Consider the following 16,397-nt stretch of genomic DNA (forward strand, 5'->3'; position numbering starts at 1 on the left):
TGAAGTCCACATCGGATGTACCTGTTTTAAGGGCCTAGTAGCCCACTTTTATTAAAAGGAAAATGGCAAGTCCATAAAACAAGTTTCCCACACAGGGGTTCTTCTCCAGCAAAAGATACAAATGAAAAATGCTAGCCCATCTGGCTCTTAAGCTCTCACTCATCTTTAATCACAGTACGTCTGCTTTTTTATGTTGATCACCCAGACCACAGGTTCTTCAATGCAGATGGCTTCACTCTGTTGCACACAGTTTTCCTGGCCTTAGTCCTCAGGCCTTTATCTGTCTCTCACTCTAACACACACAGCTCCTCTCTGACTTCCGGAAGAGGGCTTGGAATCCTCTTGACCCTTGGACGAGATTTCCTTCTGTCTCTTGGGTGGAGCCCTGAGGTATTCTCAAACCTCCATTTTAAAGCCTGTGTGCACCTGAGCACACACCCTGCTGGTCCTCCACAAAACCTGGGCACTGGGTTGGAAATTCCATCCCACCCAAGACACTATGGAATTCCAAAACTATGGAGCCCCATACAGGAATACAAAAACCTGGACAAAACTGCAAAAACAGTTTTCTCCACTCAAAATAAATGCGCCTTAGTCCTGCACTCAGCAAACGTGCAAATCCTGTGTCCTTTTCTTGACCAATTCCACAGTGACAGAGCTTCGTTCTGTCACAGAGGGTTAACAGGAGAATATAGATAGATTGGATATATGCAGTATTTTTTTTTTTTGCTTGTTTGAAAACAGAAAATAGATTAAATAGGTTGCTATGAGCAAATACAACAGGTCTCCTAAACATTAGCATTTACACATATTCCCAAGCATGTTCTGCATTATCAGACTACAAAAGCAATTTTACAGATATGGTTATATTATATACCTAGTCTGATAAAAAAACATAGCATTAGAGTAAATTAAATATTGCTGCAATTGCTAAAGCTAAATCTGGGTACACATGTATTGAAATTCAGCCTGTTCAGCAGGAACCAACTGAATTTTGATCTGTATGCAGCCCTCTCTGTTCAACAGAAGCAGGGAGTCCCTGTTTTTAGAATACAATGGTGCAGCAGGGGAGAGTCCTGCATTTGCATTTCTTGTGTGGATGAAGGAATCTGTGAGCTTTTTCCGTTCAGCTCACTGGTGTGCACCCAGCCTAATACTGCAACCACTAAAGAACAGTAACAGGTTAAAGCTGAGCTACACAAATAATTTAAAAAGTAACGTGTCCCCAGTCTGGCCAGAAAAGGAGCAGCCAGTCATCTGAAATCCTCTCTGCTTAAAAAACCTCACACATGAAAAAAAATTGTGTCACCACACCCCCTCTCCTGTGACTGACAGACTAATTAGGAGACAGCTCAAGCCTGGGGAGACTGAGAAAATAGCTATCCCCATGGACACTGGGTAACATTTGAGGCACTGGAGACTACAGACTTTCATAGGCTGGAGGGAGCTGAGCAACTGTCCGGAATTACTCAGCAGGACCCTGCCGACACTGTGCTTTTCTCTACTAAGGGAGGAGGAGGGGGGATACATGCTTTCACAGGATATTATTATCAGCTAACAGGAGCCAAACAACCTCAGATTTAACCCCACAGCTCCCAGGGAGAGAGCAAAGCAGAAGGATCACAATTAACCCCTCAATAGTTGGGCACTTTTACTGTAGTGCCCTACTTTCAAGTGATGTTCGATAGTCACACAGTAGAACTGGCCAGTCATTGAGGGGTTAATTGTGATCCTCCTGCTCAGCTTTCTCCCTGGCAGCTGTGGGGTTAAATCTGTGTGAAGCCATGTGCCCCCCCCCCCATTAGTGGATAATGATGACCTGTGAAAGCATGTATCCCCCTCCTCCTCTGTTAGTTAACCTCCTTGGCGGTATGATTATTTCAGATTTTTGGTGCTGAAAGCGGTACCATTATTTCGCATGGAAATATGTAGTTTTTTTTATTGTAGGCTGTAATATTTAGGAATAACTCACTGAAATCTGTCCGAACAAGAGTCTATTAAACATCCCGGGTATGATAAAATTTGAAACACAAAATCATAAATTATAATTTAATAAATAATCATAAAAAATAATATAATAATAATACATTTAATTCAATAATATAATCAAACCAAAAACATTTGAAATTTGAAATATAGCGCCAAGTTCGCACATCACTGAGCAAAGTCGCAAAATCGTTTTCAGTGTCTGATGACGAATTTCCCCACGAATCATTATCACTCAATTCTGCAAGTGGTTCTGATTTACTATCGCTGTTCTCTAGCTGATCTAAACCCGCTTTTGACCTAAAGGGACGCTTTTTGGACGCCATGGACTTTGCTAAGTTTCCAGGCAGAAAGAACAGTCAAAATGCAGGCAGGGGACAGGACAAAGCACTAGGGACAAAATGTATGTGAAATGGTTTGAAACAGCAATGTTTTACTATGTCATTTTTTAAAAATTTTCAAATTTCCCGCCGCTGGCGGCGGCGCCCGTACGTCCCGACGTCACAGGGACCGGAAAACAGAAGCCGGATGCCGGCATCGGCCGGAGGAGATGGCCGGGAATGCTGCAGGGGACACATCGCAGGAGCGAAGGACAAGGTAAGCTCTGCAGGGACTCCCTGAGCAACGCCTCATGGTAAGCCTGAGTGTAGCTCGGGGTTACCGCTTTTGGTACAGAAACTTTACCCCAAGCTACACTCGGGAGTACCGCCAGGGAGGTTAAAGATAAGCACATACTGTCAGCACGGTCTGCTGAGTATGTCTCGAGCTAGGATTGTATTGTGTGGATGGCTGTGGGACACATGCCCCCTTCTCTCAAGCTCATGCATGAGACTCCTAATTAGTCTGTCAGTCACAGGAGAGGGGGTGTCGCAACACAATTTTTTTTCATGTGTCAGGTTTTTTTACCATAAAAAAGCAGAGAATTTCTCATGACTGGCTGCTCCTTTCTTAGCCTGACTACAAAGTATTTTTGCTGCTATGCTGTGTGAGGTAGACTGGTCATTTTAATTTTGATTTTTTTGGGGGTTTACAACCACATTAAGTGTGGGTTTTAAATGTAGCTAGTATAAGTAACTGAATTTTTTTTTTTTCAGTTTCTTGTAATTTACTTCACAGCATGACTGGGAAAAGAACAGTCATAACTATAACCAGTTAGGTTCTGCTGCAAACGCATGTCCTAACTATAATAATCATAGCTTTTCTGAGCCCATAATGGTGTTATGTCACATAGAACATGTTCCTTGATTATTACAATAAACATGTTTGCATGGTTGAACGTGTGGCTTGCCCTCTCATGTCTTCCACTAAACATGTCTGATGACCAATATGGATGCAGCATGAAAGAGATGGGAAAGAAAGCATGGCTCTGCGGTGCTGTGGGCAGAATATGCTTAATAGGGTTTTAGGGCTTTCAAAGAGCTCTAGAAATATACTGAAAACACAAGCAGGAACCCAGAAGAGCCTGTTATGGAGACTAAAGGACAATATTAGATCTGCAATGGCCACAGGTGCATTTTGAATTTTAAAGGCAAAAAAACACTCCTATTTTTATAGGCGGCAATTGGCCAGTTACTGTGTCTAAAGTTGTTTAACTCATAGCATACAATGGCATTTCAGTTTACCAAAGCTAATCAGTGAAAGATGAATGCTGTGTAGTAGCTGTACAGAACACATGTTTATATTGCTTTTATTGAGAAATCTTTTAGAAACTTGCCTAAACTTGCTAATTGTACAACACAGTCAACGCTCTAACATGATATTGTGATATTGCAGGATCCATATGTATGTATGACCAGCTTTATAATCCTAGTAGGGTTCTAAAGCTGGTCATACACATCTGTGGATTCTGCTGAAAAAAATATGTACACTTTTAGATTTGGCTACCAAGAATTTGAAAATAAAACCAATTACATTGTAACTTCTGTTCACTTCATCTCTTCCATGTTCTAATGTGCCATACAAAGTTGTATAGAATGGAAAAGGAAAAAAAACAGTGCCTCCCATCAATATGTAAATTGCCTATGTTGCTAAATTAAAACAGCCTAATTAAATTAACCGAATCTTGCATTGTAATATGTGTTTTGCCATCAACAACTCCAGCAGAACAATTTTAAGGTTATTTTAGCAACTGTAGTCAACTCCGTTTCACAGCTGAAAGGTCATAATATGTTTCCATATGTAGTTTTATTTGTTTCTATGCCTGTCCACTTTGTAGATCCCAGCAGACTACTTTTAAATACATAAAATACATTCATACATTAACAATTAGTGCACATTCTCCTGAGGTCTAGGATTATTGCATAAATAGTGCATTCAATTATATAAATATTTAGTTGCACCCTTACCTCTATAGAAAATTCCTCTAAATAAATTCAGAGATCAGCTCAAGTGGTAATAGTATCTACATTTCTATGGGATTATCACCATCCCACAAGCAAAAATCTAACTTTCATACTCTCCTACCTTCGATTTTGAAGTTAGATTATATTTTTGTTTCCGTCTTTATTTCATTTGGGTTTAGACACAATCACTTGGACAGGTCCATTATACTAAGTTTTTAAAGGTAACCTAGATGATTCCATTGTTGCTTCACATTCTGAAAATTTCTGGCTGTCATGTTTACCTTCTTGCTACAATAATTTGTGCCCCTTACCTGGAACAAGCATGCAAAAAAAGAAGTCTAGCTCTGACTTTATAGATATACATGCGTATATACATCCAAGTTAGCAATTCCAACCTTACTGCACCTAGTGGGGCAGTGTCCTGTCCAGAAAACTAGAATCCTCAGAAGAGGACTAGTAGTGGCAGCCCACATGTGTCTCTGTTATTAAAAATATGTGTAACCCTAATAATGAGCTTATCTTATTTACTTCCTTTTGGTCTGTTAAATATTCCACTGAAAGCATGTTGTTATTCTTGTACATTAATTACAAAAATATCTATTGATTATCAGAAATCCAGAGTTTTCCTGTGCACACTTTCTATGGCAGCTCAATGGGGTTTATTTACAAAAGCTGGAGAGTGCCAAATCAGACTCAGTTCTGCATAGAAACCAATCAGTTTAACCTCAGTTTGTTCAGTTAATGTTTGGCAATAAAACCTGGAAGCTCATTGGTTTCTATGCAGGAGTGAGCAGGATTTGGCACTCTCCAGCTTTAGTATATAAACCCCAATATGTTTCTCCAGTTACACTCTTGCACTACAGAACATTTGGTTTCTATGCTGTGAGGATTATGAAAATGGTCAGGATTCAATAATTGAACAACAGACAAATGAGCAGGGCTGACATTAAAGCTGGCCATAGATGGGTAGAATTTCGAACAAAAATTCTTAGGAAAAAACGTTTTAAGTAAATTTGTTCATTTTTATATTCATTAGTGTGTCAATTTGAAGTTTGTTTTAGACTGCAGTGATGAGAAAATTCAAAGGACCAGGATGGAAACCTCACAAACAAACACATTTCTAACATATATGGTAGATGTGATATTTGTTTGGTAAAGTCCATTCATTCCAAAACCAAATATTAAAAGCAAACAAAATCTTTCGAACAACATTCGAATGTGCTGAAAACGTTCTACGTCTTGCAAATTCAGTCCACAAAAATAATTTGGAGTGTATCCAAATAATATTCTGCACTTGTGGGATATTTAAAGGAATAAAACAGGAATTTTGCATGTAATGCAAAAATGTACAGCATTTTTTTTACTTTTCCCTTGCTTTGGGATTTGACTTTTACCTCAAACTTGTCCTCATTCCTTAAGGGATATTTTACAGTCAACATGAATGTGAGTTTCTGATTTCACTAGGATCTGGTAGATGCACAATGCTTCAAGGTGAGGTAAGCTACCTCCATACCCTCTCACAAAAGAGAAAAATCCCAACAAATGCAAAATGCTCTCACTAATTTTACCTAACTAAATGAGTAGCACAAATACAAACTAGCTTCTGAGATCCATAATAGTCTTACCCTGCTTCTCACTCTACAATCTGATCATACTAAGAAATCAATTCAGTGTGCAAAATAAGTTTTCCTACGAGAGAGAAAACAAATCCTAGAGATTTTTGGCAAATAAACTACAGGACATCAGAGCATCACATTTTTTTCTGTAAGCGATCTTCTCTACCTTTTGATGCAACATGAGTGTAATGGATTAAATTAATTTACAATGTAAAATGCATTCTGCTAATGCTATACAAATTGCACGAAGTGCCACTTCACTGATGTGACGTCACTACGTTCCCAGAGGTCGGTGCGGCGCATGTGCAAGGCGGCTGGGTTCGTTTTGTGTGATCTGATTATGCTGTTGATGCTGGTGTCGGCTAGGACACCGTTTTTTGTAAGTGTGATATGTAGAGATGAGCGAATTATTCAAAAATTCGATTCGGCTGATTCGCCGAATTTGCGGGAGAAATTCGATTCGATGCGAATTTATTCGCTGCGAATTTAACTTATTAAAAGGGTTTCTAGGCTTCAGAGAGCCTTTATATTGGTGCAGAACACTGTACCTTTAATTTAAATGCCCTTGGAGTCTGCTGGGGAAGAGAAATAATACTGTCAGTCAGTATGACATGCAGATGAGTGCCGTCGATCTTAGAATCACCGCACACTTCACTCATTTGGGCAGTCACGGGGCACGACAAAGAAGAAGAAGAAGAAGAATGAAAAGAAGAATGAAAAGAAGAAGAAGAAGAATGAAAAGAAGAAGAAGAAGAATGAGAAGAAGAAGAATGAAAAGAAGAAGAAGAAGAATGAAAAGAAGAAGAAGAAGAATGAAAAGAAGAATGAGAAGAAGAATGAAAAGAAGAATGAAAAGAAGAATGAGAAGAATGAAAAGAAGAATGAAAAGAAGAAGAAGAATGAAAAGAAGAAGAAGAAGAATGAAAAGAAGAATGAGAATAAGAATGAAAAGAAGAATGAAAAGAAGAATGAAAAGAAGAAGAAGAAGAATGAAAAGAAGAAGAAGAAGAATGAAACGAAGAATGAAAAGAAGAAGAAGAAGAATGAAAAGAAGAAGAAGAAGAAGAAGAAGAATGAAAAGAAGAAGAAGAAGAATGAAAAGAAGAAGAAGAAGAAGAAGAAGAATGAAAAGAAGAAGAAGAAGAATGAAAAGAAGAAGAAGAATGAAAAGAAGAAGAAGAATGAAAAGAAGAAGAAGAATGAAAAGAAGAAGAAGAATGAAAAGAAGAATGAAAAGAAGAATGAAAAGAAGAAGAATGAAAAGAAGAAGCAGAAGAATGAAAAGAAGAAGAAGAAGAATGAAAAGAAGAATGAGAAGAAGAATGAAAAGAAGAATGCAAAGAAGAATGAAAAGAAGAATGCAAAGAAGAATGAAAAGAAGAATGAAAAGAAGAAGAAGAAGAATGAAAAGAAGAAGAAGAAGAATGAAAAGAAGAATGAAAAGAAGAAGAAGAATGAAAAGAAGAATGAAAAGAAGAAGAAGAAGAATGAAAAGAAGAAGAAGAAGAATGAAAAGAAGAATGAGAAGAAGAATGAAAAGAAGAAGAAGAAGAATGAAAAGAAGAAGAAGAAGAATGAAAAGAAGAATGAAAAGAAGAATGAGAAGAATGAAAAGAAGAATGAAAAGAAGAAGAAGAAGAATGAAAAGAAGAAGAATGAAAAGAAGAATGAAAAGAAGAAGAAGAAGAATGAAAAGAAGAAGAAGAAGAATGAAAAGAAGAATGAAAAGAAGAAGAAGAAGAATGAAAAGAAGAAGAAGACGAATGAAAAGAAGAAGAAGAAGAATGAAAAGAAGAATGAAAAGAAGAAGAAGAATGAAAAGAAGAAGAAGAAGAATGAAAAGAAGAAGAAGAAGAAGAAGAATGAAAAGAAGAAGAAGAAGAATGAAAAGAAGAAGAAGAATGAAAAGAAGAAGAAGAATGAAAAGAAGAAGAATTCCAGTACAGCAAAAAGTGTATCTGCAGAGAGCTCCGCTATTTCTGACAGTTCTCTGACAGTTCCTTCACATTTACAGCGGTTGAAACATTGTATCTATTTATTTCCGAATAAAAACATCTGTATCCTAAATGGAAACAAATAGATACAATGTTTCAATCGCTGTAAATGTGAAGGAACTGTCAGAGAACTGTCAGAAATAGCGGAGCTCTCTGCAGTGACACTTTTGCCGGCTGATCGGGGAAAATTCGATTCGTGCGTCCGAAGTTTGCTAAAATTCGGATTCGGTGCGAATGGAATTTTTCCTAATATTCGAAACGAATTACACTTCGCTAAGTTCGATTCGCTCATCTCTAGTTATATGTTTTATTAAAAGCGAGATTTTAAGAGGTACTGCACCATGAGCTTCTGTTTTCTTTCCGAGTGGCTGTTCAAACATCCTATGGATATGGTGGTGTCTATATGAAGTGGATCTATTTAGTGGTACATCCTATTGCAGAGTATTGCTCCCTGGATATCGATTTCCAAGTCAAGCATTGTCTCATCAGTCTGCAGATCATTACTCCAAGAGCAAAAAGCATTTTATGCTGATTTATAACATTATCAGCATATAGCTCTGGTGAGTTTATTCATTTTATTTGGTGGTGGATTGACACATTTGGTGGATTTCGTTTGAATATATATTTTTTTTCACCAATTACATAATTGAAGATTTTTTGGGACTCTTTTCTTTTATGATTTATATTTATTATTTATGGGACAATTTTTTTCTTTTTCATGATAATAATTGTGTAATATTTTATAATTTTTTTTTTCACTAGCGCAATTTGTTTCTTTATTATTTAGACTTATCAGTGGCCAAATGTAAACATACCTGTATAATGATAAAAAAAAATAAAAGTGAGCACTGACCCTGTTATTACCATACCATCTAATACATATTGCATAAAATAAATAAATAAATAATGGTGATTTTAACAACAATATCCAATAAAAACGTATTTGCCAAATGTGCAAATAAATAATGGTAAATTTAACAACAATGTCCAGTAAGACTTATTTGCCAAATGTGCGACAATATCACCTGTTATTGCAAATAAATAGTGCAACAAACACAATTTTTTGTGAGATGAAAAGTCCAAGACAAAAGAAGGTATGTCAAAACATCCCCAAGCACTGTTTGCCAGTAGACAGCTCAATCAATTGGCTCAATCTCTTTCTTCTAATGCTAACCATGTTCCACCAATGTGTATAGTCAACTAATGCACTCACCGAAACACATCAACTAACAAAGTAGCTAGCAGGCTTGCAAAATGAAATGTTGTATCAATTAGGTGGGTAGTTAACTTATGATGGCGCTCCCTGAAAACCCTCCTCTTCAGGGATGCCTACCCCAACCTCACCTAACACCCGACCTCACCTAACAACTAACCTCCTCCACTAATCCCACCACTCCATCCCCCACAGCCATCTCCTCCTGTACCACCTTCCCCTCCCTCCTAGATTGTAAGCTCGAAAGAGCAGAGGCCTCGAACCCCTCGTGTATTGTATTGTTACTGTCTTGTCTCATGTTCTGTCCCCCTTGCTACTGTACAGCGCTGAGCATACCCTTTGGTGCTATATAACTACTGTATAATAATAATTTCTCTTTCAAACCCCTCCACTTTGGGCAGTGTTAAACCATCTCCTCCTTCCTCAGAACCAATCTCTCAAAAAGCCCAGATAAACAATCATAGGGCAACCATCTTTATTAAAAAGTGTGTATTAAAAGCATACTGAATGCACTCACTTTCTTCAGGTACAATCGGGGGAACCAACCCATAAGGGTCACTAGGGGGATCTCTTCTCACATACCACCATTCTGTCCACGTCCGGCGTGCATTCCAAACACCGGATATCACATCAAAGGGAAACTGGAAGTGATGTTTGCGGCTCGGACCTCAATGCATGTCGCGATCTTCACGTCCTCAGGAAGTATGGGCTAGTGCCCTCAATGGTACCTGAAGAATGTGAATGCATTCACATTCTTCTTATACTTCTTCTATTTCTTTCTTGGAAAATTATTGAAATTGAGCATCCATACCATGTTTCTGTCCCCCGAATGGAGAAGGGCTATTATACATTTTTTGCATTAGTCCTAGTATAGAGGGGCTAACACTGCTTTCTTTATGCTGTATGTTTATCTTTGATGTTTAACTGATCTATCACATTAGCCAATGGCACAGGCTCCTCCTCTAATTCCACATCTATATAATGTTATTCTCTCTGATTAGGTAACAAGTAGTCTACCTTTTTTTTTTTAAGGTATGGATACTTCTGCATACACTCTGTACGTCTTCTTATGAGTAAAAAAACTCTTACTTAATAAAAATTATTGAAATAGAAAAAAGTAAAAAAAAATTGTATTCAAATAAGGATGTCTACTAAGTGACCACATACAGTTTTTCTTACCTGATCACCCCACTCATTAATTACGGGCATATTGATATCATCAATAAAAACTGTCATTTTCTTTCCTGCTGGAGGGCCATATGTTGTTCCCATTCTTTTGTCAATATAACTCTCAATACTCCTCTGGAACATGTTGGGAAGGGTTGCAGAAGAGAAGTTCAATGACTTGGTGATATGAAATTCTGGGTCATATTTACTCATGTAGCCCTTTGTGAAGACACAAACACAACATTCAAATTTTAAAACAAAGTCATCTGAGAAATAATATTAAATCCTGTTTAAGGTTTGGCATGACTTTCAGCAAAAAAAGAGGTGGCAATTTAGTAATAAAGTGAAGCAGGGCTAGTTAACTGATATCTCTTTCCCCCAGAAACAAATTTATGGCAGATGGTTTTCAGATATATTTTTGGAATATCACAATGCTATGGATTGTTTCCAGTGGTTCTTTTTGTGCCAGACTCCAACAACAGCAGTTTGTTTCAAGTAAAACTTTTCATTATGCTGCAAGACAAATGCCTAAATGGGAGCAATGCCAGTTAGTTATAAATGATAAATACTAAATCTAAAAGGAAGTTGGTTTACACAAAATAACAACTAATAGAACAGCAAAAATATATCTCTTAGGAACTATAACAAAAACATACTGCTTACTAACTACGTCCTAAGGTAAAAATAGATATAACAACTCATACGGTGTTGTTCTTTTTGTGTTTTCTGTTTGCAGCTGAAAAGGTTATATGTTTCATGTTATAAATTCAAGACAATGAAAAAAAAAATATAGCATTATTAAAATAAGAAAGAAAAATGTAGGTATAAAGATTTTTAAGCAAATTGCTTATTGCCTGGATATCATGACAGCAACAGCACTTCCTGTTTCAGACTGACAACAGGAAACCACTACCTTTCAATTATCCTCAACGTAGTCAGTCTGCCATGTGCAATCCTTTAGTCAGTAGTTGGGCTCCCAGTCAGGTCTGTGGTTGGCATGCACAGACCTGAAAGGTAGCCCAACAGTAAACTGAACAGTCAATATACTGAAAAATAAATTTTAGATTTACATTTTAACATGTTAATGTAATTTCAGATGTTTGATAATTTAAATCTGAAGATGTCAATACAACAATACCTGGTCATCCTGCCAAGTAGGTCCTTCTTCAGGAACGTCATGTGACAAGACATTGACCCTGTTTCCCAATTGTGCTCTTACATTGTCACCCTTTAACTCAGGCTCCTAATGAAGACTACAAGTGACCATTTGAATATACATTACACAGACATCGTCTACTGTGGTCATCTTCAGACACACACACCCCCACCCTCAATAAATGCCATCACTGGAGTGCATGTATGTAGACAGAAAGTGATTGTAAGGAGACCAGCAGCACTAAGATGCACCAAAGGATGAAAAAAGGTGAAAATGGTATTTATTAAGTAAAAAAAGGGCACTGATATACAGTAAGTATGTGCATGATACACAGTACTTTAACTAACTAAATGTTACAAGTATTTAACTAACATAATTCAAGAAAATAATTGTGTGACCTATTTTTATTTTCCAAGATGATTTATTTTCCTTTTATGCAAATTTTAATTTGATTTATAGCATTTTCTGTGTAGATACAAGGGTAATACATAGCATAAGGCACACAACATAGGAAGTGTATAGGTTCTAGCAGAAGAATTCCACATTTTAGCAGTTCTCTATCTTGCACCAGAATTCACCACAATAAATGATATTTACTCACCTTGATCATAACTGTCTTTGCTGTGCCCTGTTCACCAATCAGTAAAACTGCTCTTCCTTGTTTCATAATGGTGTGCATTAAGAAATCTGTACGAACATTGTCAACATTTGGAACTAGGATTGAGGTGTATTCTGGTATGGAATCTTTTGGATAAATATATTCAGGAACCTGTTTGAAAAACAAAGTACAGTATATATGTATGTGGTTATTTTGGTTACTTCTGTACTTACTTATGAAATGTCTCTGTTGAGCAGGTAAAAAATCAATAAATCAAGTATTACGGCAAGATAGACTACCAGCATGACAAAACATCAGCTACTACTAAATGAAATAAAAAACAAAACTGTTACCTGCTACATTGTTAAGGTTGCCACCTCATCCCTTTAAAACCAAACAAATATTGATTACACAGGTTCTGTGGCTGATTACGGTGATAATTAAAATCACGTAGTGCCTTGTCATGGCCATATTTGCTCAGTGATGTCAGCCAGCATCCCTGCCACTTTGTTTACATTCAAACTGTCTTCTTGGGAAATGTAATTCAGGGCAAGTGGATTGTGTTTTTGTGTCAGTGGGTTGGCAGGCAGCATTCATTATGGTTAGCAAAGGATCTACATCACTGAATTATGTGATTGAAAATGAATTTACATTGTGGGACATTGGATCTAAAATTGTCCTTAGTATGACATGCTACTGAGCACAGCCAAGATGGCTCCCTCACCATCTGACCCAACAGCAGATAAAAGCAATTTGAGTCCACAGGGAGAAAAGTGCTGTAGAAATATAAATTAATCAATAATTGTTTTTTTTTAAACAAGGGATAAAAGTTAAATGTGTCAGTTTGTTAAAGTATAATTAAAGGCAAAATTTTAAATTTTGTATGGAGTGGAGAGGGATTAGAACGCTTGTCAGTTTTTATTGCTGTCTGTGGCCTTGTTAAGCAGCTTCAACCTCTCTATTTGTCCTGTTTACCATTATTATTGAAAGTGAAAGCAAAGTTTTAGGTTTTCCTCAGAAAAGTTAAATCTTCCAGTAGGGACACTACTCGACCTGGGGGTCCTCAAGGGATTACCTTAATTTTCAGGGATTTCCTCTCACTTCCTGTTTCACTATGGAACAGGAAGTGAAGGGTAATCTCTGCAATGGGACACAAATGGTGAAAAAACATCTGACAGAGGTTATAAGTTATAACCCTTCCTTTTGCCTATAGTTCTACTTTAATTTACTCTTCAATGTTCTTTTGTGAATGAGTAACCTTACTTATTCACATATTCACATACAGGGGCAGTATATTTGGCCTTCCAGATTTCCCCCCCCTCCCCCCCCAACAACAGACCCCACACAACCACCAGGCCAAGGTTGTGGAGAAAAGAACCTTGCCCTCATCAAGAAGAGGCCAAGGTGCTTTGCCAGAGGGGTCCCACCTGGCAAGGTACCCTCCATATGCTGAGGGCAAACTCACTGTTCCCTGTCCTTCCAAGCCAGCTGTATGCTCAGATAAGGGACTGGTATAGGTTTTGGGAGGAATCATATGCCCCCTTACCATCTATTTCAGACTCTCATGTAGGATAAAGGTCTTCTATGAATGAAGGGAATAGCCATCTACTTTGTTTACAAAACACAAATGAAGTGGCTGGGAAATATAATTTCAATTTAAATTACATTTTGTTTTCTCCGTAACCGTCAGGTTTGCTGTAATACATTGTATACACTGCATAGGTTTATAGAATTTTGCATTTTTGATATCTTACTGAAACTATTATTAAAAGAACATTTTTCCATTAAATTTCATTTTTTTTTTTGTATTGGTACATGTAATCCATGCCCTTTGTTAGATCTGTGAGTTTTTTGCTGTAGTACATCCTACAGGTGTGCCACTTCACAAGCCACTGTAGAGCATCCCCAAGTAATCCCATGTTATTTAAGGAATAAAAATAAAACCAATTAAAATTTCACCTTAAGCAGTAATAAAAGAGTTGCTCCCTGATGAATGGAATATTTAAGTAATATTTTGCATTGGTACATGTGTCACAGGGCAGTGCCCGGCTGCCCATGCCCTTTGTTTGACAAAGCCATGCCTATTAGCCTTAATAAACTGATTTTAAAGATGTGTCTTCAATGGAGTTCAGATAAACATTTAAACTTCGATGCACTTCAGCAGACGTCCTGTGAACCGAACCCAAGTATGTTCATCTCAACACTGCTCATTAGGTCAAGCTAGATACTTCTTAATGAAACTGAAATGAACATGCAGGTCTAAACAGAATTCTAATTATACAGGTAAGTACTGTGTCAGGAAAAAGATTCCACAATTAAAGCATCAATGCCAAACATTGGCATCTACTTTTATTAATGCCAGAAATAAACATATGTTAAAGTTGTTTTATAAAAACTATGGAAAGAACAGCATTGTAAACTTATATATAGTATCGAGAACCAGAACTATTCTATGAAAACCAAAACATACAAGCTTTCTTTTCATAGATGTCCATACAGACTGAGACTATATAGCCTGGGCTTTATATAGGAGGCTACACATACTGATATAGACTGTACAGCCTAAACATGGTTCATTGATATTTACATACCCTTTTGGACCAGTGCTCCCATTGACCATTCTCATTAATGACAAATTCAAAAATGGTTTCATCTCCTTTAACAGCAGGAAGCTCAAGAGGGGCAGAGTGATCACGCATGAATATTTCCATCTTCATACGATCCTCAAGCTCCAGCAATGCACCTATTGACCACATCAATGCAAAAACAAATAATCGAGCCAGGTGTTCCTGGCTAGGTTGCTTCTCCTCCTTATCAGAAAGAAGACCCTAGAAGAAGATAGGACATCAATAAAATATGAAGGAGTCATAAATGACAACTTTAACGAACCATCAGTCATTGATAATTCAATATCATGTAAAAGAGTGGGACTTGGAATTGAAGTTTAAGATGCAAAATATTTTATATGACACAAACAATAATTATAACGAATAAATAAATATTTGAGTGTACATAAGTATTCACCCTTTTGCTATAAAACCCCTCAATAAGGCGTGGTCAAACCAATTACCTTCAGAAGTCCTATAATTAGATGATCACATAAGGTCCACTTGTGAGTAATCAAAGTGTCACATGATCTGTCACATTATTTCAATACACCTTTTCTGAAAGGAGCTCTTCAAACAAGCCAGAGACAAAGTTTTGGAGAAGTATAGATCAGGATTGGATTAAAACTAAAAATATTCCAAACTTTCAATATCTCATGGAGCACCATTAAATCCATTATTACAAAACAGAAAAAACATGGTACCATTACAAACCTAACAAGAGAATGCTGTCCATCGAACTCACAGACTAAACAATAAGAGCATTAATCAGAGATGCAACAAAAACACCAAAGATATTATAACATTGAAGGAGCTGCAAAGATGCACAGCAGAGATGGGAAATCTGTCCATAGGACACCTTTAAGTTGTACAATACACAGAGCAGGGCAAAATGGAGGAGTGTCTAGAATAAAGTTATTTCCTAAAGAAAAATATATAAATACACATTTAGAGTAGGCCAAACAACATGTGGCAGACTCCCTAAACACATGTAAGAAGGTTCTCCAATCAGATAGTACTAAAATTGAAACTTTTGGCCATCAAGACATCAATTTTTGTCTGCCAGAGACTTAAGACTAGGGTTGAGGTTCACCTTCCAGTAGGACAATGACCCTAAACATACTGATAAAGCTACACTGGAGAGGTAGTCAAAGCCCAGGCCCCAATCCAATTGAGAATCTATGGCTTGACTAGAAGTTTGCCGTACATAACGCAATCCATCTGGAGCAGTTTTGCCTTCCAGAATGGGTAAAAATCCCAGTGGCTAGAACAGAGGTCACCAAACTGCGGCCCGAAGGCCAGATGTGGCCCTTTGCTAGCCTTTATCCCAATGATATGAGATACTATTCCTCCCTCTGATGCCAACAAAGGGACACTATTTCTTACACTGATACCAATGGTGGGGTATTTTTCCTTCCATTAATACCAATGATGGGTACTAATGGTAGGAATAGTACCCCATGTTTATTTTCATGGATACTGACATTCTATACCCCCACTGGTCACAATCCGGCCCTCTTAAAGTTTGAAGGACAATAAACCGGCCCTTTGTTTGAAAAATTTGGAGACCCCTGGGCTAGATGTTGTAAGCTAATAGAGACATACCCCAAGAGTTTTACAGCTGTATTTGCAGCAAATGGTGGTTCTACAAAACCTTTTAAGCCTTTTAGGCCTTTTGACTTTTATGGGTATATATTTATGCACGCTATAGATTTCTGG

General features: G+C 37.4%; 1 protein-coding gene across 1 annotated transcript in view; it reads right to left on the reverse strand.

Annotated features, from left to right (window-relative positions):
• The window catches only part of LOC149452715 (dynein axonemal heavy chain 5-like), a 401,888-nt gene that overhangs the window by 174,436 nt on the left and 211,055 nt on the right, over positions 1–16,397 (reverse strand). The window contains exons 49-51 of the mRNA XM_089689046.1: positions 14,664–14,900; positions 12,076–12,243; positions 10,331–10,537 (exon numbers count right to left, since the gene is read on the reverse strand). Of these exons, the coding sequence (XP_089545172.1) occupies positions 10,331–10,537; positions 12,076–12,243; positions 14,664–14,900 (612 nt within the window). The remainder of the gene's footprint in view (positions 1–10,330; positions 10,538–12,075; positions 12,244–14,663; positions 14,901–16,397) is intronic.

The sequence above is a fragment of the Staurois parvus genome, unplaced genomic scaffold (genome assembly GCF_062004578.1).
Source record: "Staurois parvus isolate SC_StPar_1 unplaced genomic scaffold, SC_StPar_1.0 ptg000468l, whole genome shotgun sequence".
NCBI lineage: Eukaryota > Metazoa > Chordata > Amphibia > Anura > Ranidae > Staurois > Staurois parvus.